Genomic DNA, 12,099 nt, shown 5'->3' with positions numbered 1-12,099 from the left:
ACTTTTCGGATTGACTGTATAGCCAATACATCCTTAATCGACGTAATGTATACTTTCCTTAAGTTGATGTCTGAGGAAAAAGTGATGAATTATAAATTAGGTTTACTGAGAACGAGCATAGGACGTTTATGTTAATAGGACAGAAAGACAGAATAAGTCGGAGTGTTGGTTTGTATAGCACATATATTTGCGTCCATACAAATATATACTATATTACAGAATATAAAGGTATTCCAAAATTAATTCACTGATCGTAATCAATAATGAACGAGAATGAAAAGCGGTTAATCGAAGCCTGTTACGTCGAACGAAGCACCGGTGAATCGAGTTTGGCAATACCTTTGTATTTGCAGCCGTCTCCAGGACGGCGCTATGTCTCGAGTAAAATTATATTGCTCCTGAATTCTTTACAAATAACATGTTCTTCGTCTTACGTACAATTACGCGGACGCGATAGCGTCGGAAATCGGAGTTCTAATCGTCAGCGAGGATTTAGGAGAACGTTACAAAACGTTACATTGTGCGGAAAGCATAATTGCCACGTAACGGAATTGGCGGAATCAGAATACACGTATTGCACTGTTCAAATCAACGTGGAACCGCGAGCAACGACTCGCTTGAAACGTTCCTCAGGGTAGAAGTTATTTAATTATCAAGGACGGTGTTAGCTCTACGTTCTGGGACCTACGATTTTAAATACAGACTCAATACGTTCTATCCATATTAACTTCGATTACGGAATCAACTATCGCCGATTAAATACATCAGGACTGGTCGCTGAGCGAAACGAAATCCCAACGAGAAAATGATAACGAGGAGCCATTTACTAATCGTAAACGAGGTGCCGCGGACCTCCCGGTCACGATTTCAGTCAATACTGTCGCGTATCTCGCGCAGTGTAGATAATCGACCCTACGCTATTACATCTAATGAGATCAGGATTATTGCGAGCTACAATTCGAACGGTTGGGAAGGGGGAGTAAGTCGAACGTCGGTCGGACGTTCCTAAAATTATCATCAATCGGAAACGCTTCTTTCTCTTTCATTTTCCCCGTACGTGTGACACAGATCGAAAGGTCGATAATCATCATCATAATCATCATTACTATTATTATTATTATTATGAAAGTTTGGCAATCGATGAGGCTCGAAGAAGTGGTCGACAGACTAGTTCCAGTCATCTACGTATCCCTGTCCGCTACGATTAGTTCTTACAACGATTAAGTATAATCGATACAAAAGCTAAGTCTTCTCTGTTGACGATTTTTGATTGGAAATATCACACACGGTCTGATAGAACGGGAACACGGATCGCCACTTCTCGCGCGTCGAACATCACGCGTGGTCATCTCTAAGAAACAATTTCGTCCGTCCGTTATACATACACGTACGTTACAATGTATATAATAGGATGCGTCGTATATAATAGGAGGTACGTATACTATACATTCTTATTACACGAAAAAATCGATCTCGAAAATATATATAAAGGTTGAACAGACTGTCGGGGAGAAAGGAACCAGCGCATCGCATCGAGTGACGCTCGCAATCCAGAAATTATTATTATTATTATTAATTATTAATTATTAATTATTAGTTATTATCGTTATTTACAATAAAGTATGTATCTCGCGCTCATGTCTCACGCGAACTCACACACGAGCTCATCATCAATTATCCTTCCGCTTCTGCACAATTTTACGTCGTCGATGATCTCTGTTAAACGAGTAGCACTAAAATTGCCTAGTTCCGGGTAAAAATTCAAGGAACGTCGAGCGTGAGTGTATTTTCATTTTCTTTAACAAATTTCACGCGGTGCGCGCGTGCCAGTCTTTGTTTCTTGCGTTCGCACACGCGCCACGTGCCGCAGTCTTTGGTCGATTTAGCGAACAGGCGAACTGAACTTGATAGGAACGAGGGAAGAGGTTCACGAAGCACAGGCCTCGCTTCCAAACGGATCTTCTCAATAATTGGTCAGTTACTACGTTCATAAGGACTGCGGATTTTTACATAGAAAATAAATAAAAATTCATTTAATCGCTTAAACATTGCAAATCTCCTACTAGCTTATCGGTTTCTGTGTATTCAACTCTAAATCGATGAAATCCGCAGTTTATGAGGTACTTAACGGAAACAGGTTTTCTTGAATTGATTTAGAAACACGTGTAAGTACATGGAATCGACGTCGGTGAAACGGGTGTTCGCGTCGCTGAACGAGTGACGTTTGGAAGCGAATTTTTCGATCAACTGAGGATTCTTTAGGGAGTCGACTGACCTTGACTGGTCAGCGTTCTCGATGCAAGCTTGCCGGAGCCAGTCGCGTAGACTCCACGTTCTCTCCATCAGATTCGAAGAGTTCTTCTCTACGGTGCAAACGCTGGTCGTGAACCCGCTGTTAGGGCCGTATTGGGCGATGATGTTCTGCGTGATCGGCGGTTGCGAGCCTGTTAACTGAGACAGTATGTTCGACTGAATATTCGGAGTGCCGAACGTTCCTGCGAACATGGAATTATATATGATCAGTAGAAATTTAACGCAGATTTACTGTAATTCGTTAACTTCTTGCCGCATCATTTAGCTCTTTTCAGGTTGTTTTTTTTTCTCCTCAGACATGAGACTATGAGTCAGACTCGCTGATACGTTAGAAATTAAACTATGATGACGAGTCAGGCTCGTTGAAGTACGGCAAGAGATTAATCTGAGGCGTAATAAGTATTCACCTTGTATATTGTTCGACTGAGCCGCGAGGTGGTGGAAACGTAGCCATCGCAAATAAGAATACATCAGCGTGGGCGGTGGCGGCGCGTCCGTGTCCTGCCGTTTATTCAGCACGCCCCAGATCTCACGTATTTCGGAGTTTAGGTTTTCCAGGCTTGCGATGATTTCCGTCGACTCCTGGTATTGATCCGGTTTGTCTGAGTACGGAGGATCAGAACCAAAAAAGACCGAAGACGAATCTTTCAGTGAAAGAAAATCAACGAAAAATAAACGAGTCGAACGGAACTTAAAAAAATCAAAACCAAGCGGGAGAGAGAAAACGGAACCGAGAAAAATTCGAAGGGGAAGCGGGGGTGGGAGCTACTCACCTATGTCTGTCACCAAATCGGTCGAGCTGACACCACTGCTCACGCTGGACATGTCGCTCAATGTTAAATCGTCGTTCTTCGACGACGTGTCGTTCTCGTTTTTCTTCGAGTTCACCATTCTTTCTAAAGACTGTTCCAAGTGCCTGAGGTGGATCACCTTCTCGCCCAACAGGCTCTTGGTCCGATGCAAGTTCACCTCCATATCCGACAGTTCGCGTTCTTCCTAAAATGTGAATGTAAAAAATGTCATTTAAATGAATACATGCTAATGAGAATAGATAAAAATTAATAATTATTTAAAAAACAAAAAAGTACCTGAACCAGTTGTTCGAGCGTGGCGCTCGCGCTGCGCTGCTTCCAAGCTTTCTGACGTCCCTGTAAAAGGTTCTCCTGGTGCCTGAGCGCCTCCCGTGCCCTCTTCACAGAGTCCCTCTCGACGTGAATCCGGTGCCGGAAGAATTCGAGCTCCGACGAGGCGTTCGCCGGGGCTAAAAAATCGAGCAGAATCCTTTTCGACGAGTTTTACGCGCTACCGTCGGCGGTGAACGCGGCGTGCGTGAAAATAAGTAACAGAAACGGAAGAGAACCAAGGGAACGAAAGGCCGGCGGTGGTGCAGTCACGAGCAGACGGAGAACAACCGAAAGTTACCCAAAGAAAAGTGTATATATGCCTAAAGAAATAAACAATCATCTATTTCCATTCCTTATAGTAGCATAATCGAAGCGTCAAGCTCGATGAAATTCTCCCTCAACTGGACACATACATATATGCAAATTTCGTATAGAAAAGATCAGAGAAGTATAAGCGGACTCACCTTTGTCTTGAAAAGGATAGCGCAGGGTGTAGGCCGTTTCGTTGCTTGGCAATTGGTCGCCGAGATCTTCGAGTTTCTCCAATTGCTTCCTGATATTCTCCACCGGGTTCTCCAGTTCGTTGTTATTGACGTTGTTGTTGTTCCCAGCGGTGGTCGACAGCCTCTTGAAACTCTTCTTGGTGGTGTTCGCGTTCGCCTCGCTGGTCGAGGTCGCGTCGTCGGTGTCGAACTTCAGGTTCCTCGCAGCCGCGCTCTTCTGAAACCCCGAGTTCGCCTTCTGAACGTGCGGCTCGTCCGGATCGTGGGATTCCTCGGACCGCTCGTTGCCGGTCGGCTCGTGCGGTTTCGCGTGCGGCGTCGTCGTCGTCGTCGTCGTCGTCATCGTCGTTGCCAAGCTCGAGCGTGTGTTTCGTAGTTGCGGGGTACTGCGAGTACGATTTAAGGCCTGTAGCCAGATATTAGGGCGAATCGTATGAGCGTGAGAGAGTACCTTCACAGTTTATTTAATTTCGCTACGCAACTGGACGGACGTACATAAAAACTTTTTACAAGACGATCAATGGAAATTGACCGAGGGGATATATGTATATGTATATGTACAATACGTGGGGTATGCAACTAAAACGGGGTGTCAGGCGGCGACTGTGAAGATACTGGAGTTTGGTGACGTGGATAATGGTTGTGCGACAGCTTAGAGCTAGTACAATGAACACTTGTCGGTTTTTATACACAGGTACATAGGTAACACGTAGAAAAACCATGCTCTCCCTGATTTGTTAATGTCATGGCACGTACAAGTGGTTCAGAGCGCGATCCAACGTGTCAACCCTTTGCGACTCAATTCGCTTCTCTGATTTCACGCGCCCTCCTCTTGTATGACGCCGCTACAATGGCGCGACAGCCTAAAATGTTTCAATGAAAAATACCGAGAGTTCCTCGAGCACACTGTTTTAGCCAAAAAAACGGTCGACCTGAGTGAAATCGTAGCGAATCGTACGGGAAAGCCGGGAATAATCGACTCACCTCTGGTCGGACGACTCGGTCCGCTCGGTTCTCGTTCGCGTGGACGTCGACCTCTCGGTCTCCGATGCTGTCGTGTAGCTCTCCTTTCGCTTGCTCCTCCTCTCGAGCGCCGCGCGTACCTCTTTCTTCAGTTTCATGTACTTCTCTTTCAACGCCGTGTACTTGTCCTGCAGCAGCCGCTTCTCGCAGCGCATCTTCTCGAACTCGATGTTCTCTTGATGGATCGCCCGCTCCGCGTGCTTCCTCGACTCCTTCTCCAACTCCTGCGCGAACTCGGCGCGAAGCTTCTCCAGTCGCTGTTTATGCATCTTCCTGGTCCGATCCTCCTGAAAATCGCGAAACCACGGAATACAAATTTCTGATCTTTTCTGTAATCGATAGTTAATTATGCTTACGGTGATTTTAAAATCGCGCAAGATTTCGCAAAGGTGTTTCTCATGCTCTTCAGTGATCTCCGCGATCTTCTCCTTCTGCTGCACCTGAAGCTGGGCGCGCAATTCTTCCAACTCGTCGTCGAATTCTTTCTTCAACGCTTCGATGTTCTCCGAATGCAATTTGCTCAGTTCGATCCGATTCAGTTTCGCGTGTTTCTCATCGCTCAAATCGCGCTCGTGCTCGTCTTCTAGTTTACCCATTTCCTTGATTCGTAGTTCTAATAATTCTCTCTTTTTCTCGTCGAGTTCCGTCTTCATGTTCTCCAGCATTTCTTGTTTCTCCTTCTCGTAGCTGATTTCTAATTCCGTCTTCATCTTCCTGAGGTTCTCGCTGTTGGCGTCGTCCATTCTCGTGACGAACGCCTTCTCGACCAGCTCCCTCGTCAAATCCTTCATCCTGTCCTCCACGTTCTCGTCCATCAATTTCTTCTGCTCTAAGAACTTTTCCTCCAACTCCTTCCTAGTTCGTTCCAGCTTCTCTTCGTATTCCTTCTTCAACATTTCAACGTCTTTTTCGTATTGTTCATCAAGTCTAATCTTGGTCTCCTCTAAGTTCTTGTACTGTTCCAATCTCCCAGCGATCTCGTTGCGTTCCCTTCGCGAGAGCTCGAATTCAGGATTGATCCTAGAAATGTCAGACGTATCGTCGTCGTCGGTCTGTTCAGTCCTCGAGAAGTCCTTCGATTTATTCTTCCTGCGCTCAGAGTCGCTATAATCGGTTTCGCTCTTCGAGACCAAGTCGATGTTCTTGATTTTATTGAATTTATTCGTGTACGTATAATCCAAACTGCTGTCTCTGGACAGGCTGTCTCTCGAGAGGATGTCTCTCGACATCTGAAGACGATGCTCCTTCTCAGACACGGCTTGAACACCAAACTTCTTCCGGTGTTCGTTCTCAGACACGTTCTGAACGACGAACCTCTTCCCGACGATCTTTCCATTCTTCTTCGATTCGACATTATATTTCATTTCTTCAACCTTGTCTTCCGCGTCTTCGTTCGCCTCGTCCGGGCTTTGAGAGTTCGTCTTCTGCAGAGAGGACCAATTTATGTCCTTGTTCGAGAGCAACGCGAGCATTTGCGAGTCCTGGTCTTCAGGGTCGGAGTCCGATTCGTCCTCGGACCTCGAATACGTGAACTTGATGTCCGCATCTTTCTCTATGTCGAACCGAACGCTCTTACGCTCTTCGTCCACCGGTCTGTCATCTATCGACGATTAAATAAAAAATATATATAATTGCTTAAGAGAATTATTGATTTATATTACTTACCATCCTCAGACTGCTTTTCCCTGAGAATCGACTTCAACTTGTCTCCAGTGTAGCTCTCGTCCGGGATTGTCACTGTCCTGAAATCGTCTAATTTAGTGCCTTCGTGACTAGGTGTAGTATCCCTGCTCCTGTTGCTCTTCAAGAACATGGTTCCACCACCGCTCAAAGTCAGCTCCTTCTGTTGACCGAGCTGACTGGGATGTTTCTCTTTGTCGAACTTCTCCGGTCTCTCTGACCTGGCCAGAGCATTCATACTCAGCTTGTCGATGTCGATTATGTTCTCTTCAGAGCTGAACTTGCTGGACAGCTGTTCCCAGTCCTTCTCGTGCCTCGGACTGAGCGACTCCGATCTCTTCAACACTTCCTTCAAATCTATCTCGTGTATCGGCGTGGTGACGTTCGAATGGGTGCCAGATGCGCCTGCCTCGAGTAGCTTCGGGCACTCGTAGAACTTGGGATCCTGGAACCTGAGGTTCGTGTAATCCCTGCCAGTCCTATTGGTAGCCAAAGGGTTCTCCATCCTCGATCTTTCATCCCTCTTCCTAGCTCCGTCGATTTTGTCTTTTTTCAAGGGCGCCAGTTTCGTGGGGATTCTCGTGGGCGGTGGATTCGCCTTGGTTGATTGTTTCGCGTTGTTCTTTTCCTTGGATAGAGTCGCCTGTTCGTGAGAATCGAGGTCCTTCGCTGTCGTCTTAGAGTCCTCCTCTGTCGAAAGAGTAGACATGATTTATCAAGGAATGTTTTATAGCGACGTGCGATAATCGACGTCGGAAGGGGGCGAGCCTGGAGGGGGGACGAGAGTCGATGCACCGAGGGATCAGAGGAACGCGCGAACTTTTTATCGCCGACGATGGCCCTCTCGAGAAAAAAAGAGACGACAGTGTCAACGTTCCCTTGAGAACGAGTCAACGACTCCCTTTTTTTTCTCCCTCCCCCTCTTTTTCCCGCGGCGAGAGGGTACGGCGATGAAACGGATAAGAAAATATGCCTGAAAGCCCGAAAGAGCGTGAGCGATTATTATGTAACAGCGAAGAGTGCATTCGCGGTGTTTTTCGCGAAATTCCTAGCAACGAAAACGACGTGCTGCCGACTGGTGTCTCGTAGAACTCGAGACAGGGTCGAGCTAATAAATTCATGCGAACGTTCATTGTTTTCCCTGTCTGGTTTTGGCGCGGCAACCGGTGAAGTGCTCGCGTTCGACGGACGACGCGGCTCGGATAATTGGACGGATCGCCGTTCAAGCGACCATTATACGCACTTTCACGAGCGAGCGCGCCGACACGTGAGTGCCTTAACGAATCTGACGTACGATACACCGAGGGGGGGAGGAGAAGCGAGCCCGAAAGGGTTTCGAGTGCCCTTTAGATCGACGCGCGCCCCATCGCCTCCGATCGGGAAAGAAATCGCGCAACAAATTCACTCGCGTGTAACTTTATTGCACTCGAGCCGGTAGAACGAACGGTCGCTGGCCCGCGTCTCGAACAATCATCCCGGCCGCAACGCGCGGCTTTTTACGAATCTCGCGAACAGATGTCAAAGTGCGTTACACACTGTTGACTCGTGTTATGTTATTTACGACGACGATACGTACATGGGAAGTAACAAGGTTGCCGCCGATGTAATCGATACCCGTCGCGCTCGTAAATAATTAGCGGTGGTTTGATTCCGGGTCGCGTTACACGCACGTGAATCGGCGTATTACATAAAACGGCGGATTAGCTAACGCGGCTGATTATTACGTGACGTTACGTAAAAATAAGAAAACGGAGCCAATAAGTCTCGGTTCTATTGCGGTCCGAGAAGAAAACGAACAAGTAGTTTCTACTAAATCAAGGTCTAGTGCAACGGAAATTGCGCAATCTAGACGTGCGGATGACGTGTGTACAAATAGGTTTTATCTTATCGGAATTGCTCGCTGAGTTGTCGCACATAATGTATCTACAGAGGCTTCGTTGATTGATTTACAGCCTCTTACTAATTCGTTTCTAATTCGTAACCTGCTTCTAAACTCGGCGCGCTAATCAGCTTGCGACAGTGATGCAATTCATGGAAACTTTCCTACTGGCTTTACAAAATGTTTACGTCTAATCGACAGTAATTTATTAATTATAATAATAGAAAAGGTGTATTGCTTGATTTTCGAAATTCTTGATTAGAATTGTATCTTATCTCGTTCAGTGCTGATAAGACCGCAGATATTAAGAAGTCGTTATCGCCTAAAAGCTTAAGAAGCTTCACAGTCAGAATGAAGAAAGCGTTTCCAGGGTTTGGATGTTTCCGCGTGCTAGGTTTAACCCTTTGCACGCCGATGTCGCTGTCTGGCGCAAAACGAAGAGAATGAAAATAAAAAAAAAATAGAAAAATAATAATCATGCCATTACGATTCTATGATGCGCATATCATGTTTTATTCATACACCATCTACATACATGTACAAAACGCGAATACGTGATTCCATAAATAATCTACACTCCGGTGTGGAGGGTAGCTCCGCTTAAAAAAATATTACATGCCCTCGTCAATTTCAATTCGTTGTGTGCCGTCGATCACAAAATTGGACAAGGTACAAAAAAGTATCCGTTAGTATATCACGTTCGTTAATCAGCTAATGTAGTCGATAGTCAGTCTTAGTCTCTATCAAAGCTCGAGTGCAGCGCAGCCAATGCGATTGATATCCAAGTGCAAAGGGTTAAATATCCTATATTTTCCATTCAGCCGATATCACGAGGCAATCCGTACCGAAGCTGATCTGCCTGAGGCTCTCGCCGGGCTTCACGTTCCCAGCCCTGGCCTGTTCGACCAGCTCCTTGTACACGGCGTCCAGGGGATGCTCCCAGGTCCGGTTTCCGGTGGAAGTTTGATAGTAGTACCAAGCTCTGCTGGCCTCGTGGTAGCACGGTAACCAGCCCTCTGGGAGGGCCGCCATCAGGCCCTCCTGGGCCAGGCTCAGGAGGTGCGGCTCCGTATCCGGGTCGATCCCCAGGCGCCTCGCATATTCGAGCACCTCTGCAAACACGAGCACGGTTAATTAATTATAACTGACAAATTAATATCCTAAATTAGGCTGATCGATCGTTTGGAAAAATTAGGTCGTAATATGGTGAATACGTGAATTATGCAAATTGACACGAACGAGTTCTAGTTTAATGGTCAATTCGCGTGGACAGCCGTTCTTCATTGTTTCTTTCTGAAGCGTGAAATTCGGTCAAGGACTCCGCGGAGATTAAACAGAAGTTTCTCCGCGCTCTGGCATTGTTTTACTTGAATTGTTTGGTGATAGAGCGTCGGTTAAGAATAGAGTTCTCTAACTAACGGGCGGTATTAACGCCTCGCTCGATAAGCATCGAAGAAAATATTAATAAACCCGGCGATTTTTCAAGGTTCTTTAGTCGTGTGCTCAGCGTAACGACGACGCTCATCGATTATAGACCAGGTGGAAGTACACGTGGCCACGCGGAACTGTCCCTTTGAACAGGGGGACGTCAAGAACTCTCTTTACGCATCGCGTGCTCAAACGTTTTCTACGTGCAAGCTAACGAGTCTTAACGCCGTTCATAGGAAAACATAGACGTTCCTTAATTTCTTATTTTATTACTAATAATATAGTCAATTTGCACGATCTTGAAATGGCTCTAAAACATCATCGGCCTTGGAGTCGAGCATGTTGAAAGCGAAGCCTGAAAATAACGAATGGTGCATAATGGGAAGTCTCGACGGTTGGGGAAGGAGGGCGATTAAAAATTCCATCATGGAAGTCTTTGACAGGTGCCAGGGCCGGGGGTTAACAGCCACGGAACATCTGGCATCCCCTTCGGTGGGCAAAATTTCGTAGCCATGGCAGTGGCAGCCAAACGCGATTTCGCGGTCGTTTCACGGAGGCTCACGCGAAACGAGGTCGCGATACGTGTCCAGCTCCGGTTTTTCGTACGCCCGGCAGGTATTGTCCTGCGGAATCCGACCGTCGACACGGCACAGCAAGTGGGGAGGTCCGCGAGACTTATGACAAAACTTTCGCCGCACTGCGGATCCTATTGATTTTCCACGGAGCGCTGGGGTACGGGAGCTCACTGCTCCCGTCCGACCACGGTGTAAATAAACAAGGAAACTCGCCACCAGCGTACGACCGTCTGACGTTTTATCTGTGACTTACGCTCCAACCCACACCGAAGGAAAATTTTCAACACGTTTCAAAATTTCACGCAACTTCAACCCCCGGAGCTCCATCCGCGTTCTCGTGGGGACAATAAAAATAATTTCATTGATGACACAAGCTTTCGTAAAAAATAGTCAGTACGGATATACGAGTCTATGTGTATGTGTGTATGTGTGTAAGATTTATAGCTCGGAATGGCGACCAGAGGAACGATAAGAAACTTCTTATGTCAATGCCTTGATAAAGAGGTTCACAGATGTATCTTGCAATCCCTCGTTATCGTTCGACGTTTTTATTAAAAAGACTGAATCTATTGTTCGATTATTGACCCAGCTAAATAGGTGTTCCGTGGGATGATTTAATTATCGGTACAGGGGTGAGTGAACTCGACTTAGCCGAGACAAATTGGCAATCGGTGATCTCTACGGTGCTATCGTTAAATATTGTAATAATGAAGGGAAATAGGAATTGAATAAAAGTCGGTGTGCGAAGAAATCACCCCGTGCTACATCGATCCTGGGTTAGAGGTCAGAGGGGGTGGAAATCAGTGTCTCGCTCGCACGTACCTTCATGGGACGGGTTCGAGGCTCCGTCGAAGATCTCCTTGCACACGATCGTGGCTGCGCTGTCTTGGGAAATGCTCATGCTAGCAGGAACAGCCGGGTCCCGGGTGCAGGAGGTTCACATAACGCGTCAGACGCGAGCGTGTTTCGGCCGCGGGCAACACACGGAGACGGGAACGTTCGCGTACGTCATTATTACGACTGGGAACGATTTATCGCGCGTGTCGCACGCGAGATATTCGCCCGCGCAGCCGAGACCAGGAGCCGTCGTCCGACGACAGTCAGCGTTTCAATTCGACTTGAACGTAGGCGGCCGAAGGAGGAGCGAGCTCTGCGAACGCGCAGCGCCCCCGCCAAGCGTGACCCCGAACTAGGCCAATGATAAGGAAACGAGTAACACAGCCGGCGGCAATTGTCTTATCGATTTCCATCGCGGGGCCACCTCCGTTCCCGTTCGGCGGGAAACACGCGCGCCGATCCGGCTACGCGGATTTCGTTAGAGATTCCCTTTTTTCCTGCGATTCTAGGCGCAGCCGAGAATTGGAGTGGAACGAGATGATACGGACGTGACCTCTTCTCCCGTGTTTCTCATTTCACCACTCAATTCAATTTCAAAGCTCCGAATCGTGTCTCAGGCTTATTATGGATTTTATGAAATAATTGCAAAAGGAGAAGAAATATGAAACATTAATAGAAATATTGTATAAATAATAACAGTACGATGGGTCGTAAAGGAATCGTGGAGAGTGAAACCG

The 12,099-nt window shown here is 46.9% G+C and overlaps 1 protein-coding gene across 3 annotated transcripts; it reads right to left on the bottom strand.

The window, feature by feature from the left end:
• Positions 1 to 165: 165 nt before the first annotated feature.
• Positions 166 to 11,654, bottom strand: Cep164 (centrosomal protein 164). Of its 3 annotated transcripts, none has more exons than XM_018032336.2 (10): positions 11,348 to 11,654; positions 9,368 to 9,634; positions 6,629 to 7,333; positions 5,320 to 6,563; positions 4,925 to 5,250; positions 3,902 to 4,326; positions 3,402 to 3,574; positions 3,087 to 3,309; positions 2,721 to 2,957; positions 166 to 2,495 (listed from the first exon to the last, which is right to left on the bottom strand). In XM_018032336.2, the coding sequence occupies exons 1-10, from the start codon at positions 11,424 to 11,426 to the stop codon at positions 2,125 to 2,127; spliced, it is 4,050 nt and encodes a 1,349-aa protein (XP_017887825.1). In that variant the 5' UTR covers positions 11,427 to 11,654; the 3' UTR covers positions 166 to 2,124. The 3 variants fall into 3 exon arrangements, with proteins under 3 accessions (XP_017887825.1, XP_017887826.1, XP_017887827.1); XM_018032337.2 differs by having other exon boundaries at positions 2,721 to 2,915; XM_018032338.2 differs by lacking the exon at positions 166 to 2,495 and having other exon boundaries at positions 2,743 to 2,895.
• Positions 11,655 to 12,099: the final 445 nt, after the last annotated feature.

The sequence above is a fragment of the Ceratina calcarata genome, unplaced genomic scaffold (assembly GCF_001652005.2).
Source record: "Ceratina calcarata isolate Rehan_Ccalc_2016 unplaced genomic scaffold, ASM165200v1 scaffold578.2, whole genome shotgun sequence".
Taxonomy (NCBI): domain Eukaryota; kingdom Metazoa; phylum Arthropoda; class Insecta; order Hymenoptera; family Apidae; genus Ceratina; species Ceratina calcarata.
The sequence above is the reverse complement of the archived record's forward strand: the minus strand, read 5'-3'. Positions and strand labels throughout refer to the sequence as shown.

What these genes read in the sequence shown, in the direction of transcription:
- Cep164 (XM_018032336.2), bottom strand. Translation starts at nt 11,426, where the DNA reads ATGAGCATTTCCCAAGACAGCGCAGCCACGATCGTGTGCAAGGAGATC. An exon ending in CTCGAACCCGTCCCATGAAG is followed by an intron (nt 9,635 to 11,347) that starts GTACGTGCGAGC and finishes TCGTGTTTGCAG; the next exon opens with AGGTGCTCGAATATGCGAGG. An exon ending in ACCGAGTCGTCCGACCAGAG is followed by an intron (nt 4,327 to 4,924) that starts GTGAGTCGATTA and finishes TCGTACTCGCAG; the next exon opens with TACCCCGCAACTACGAAACA.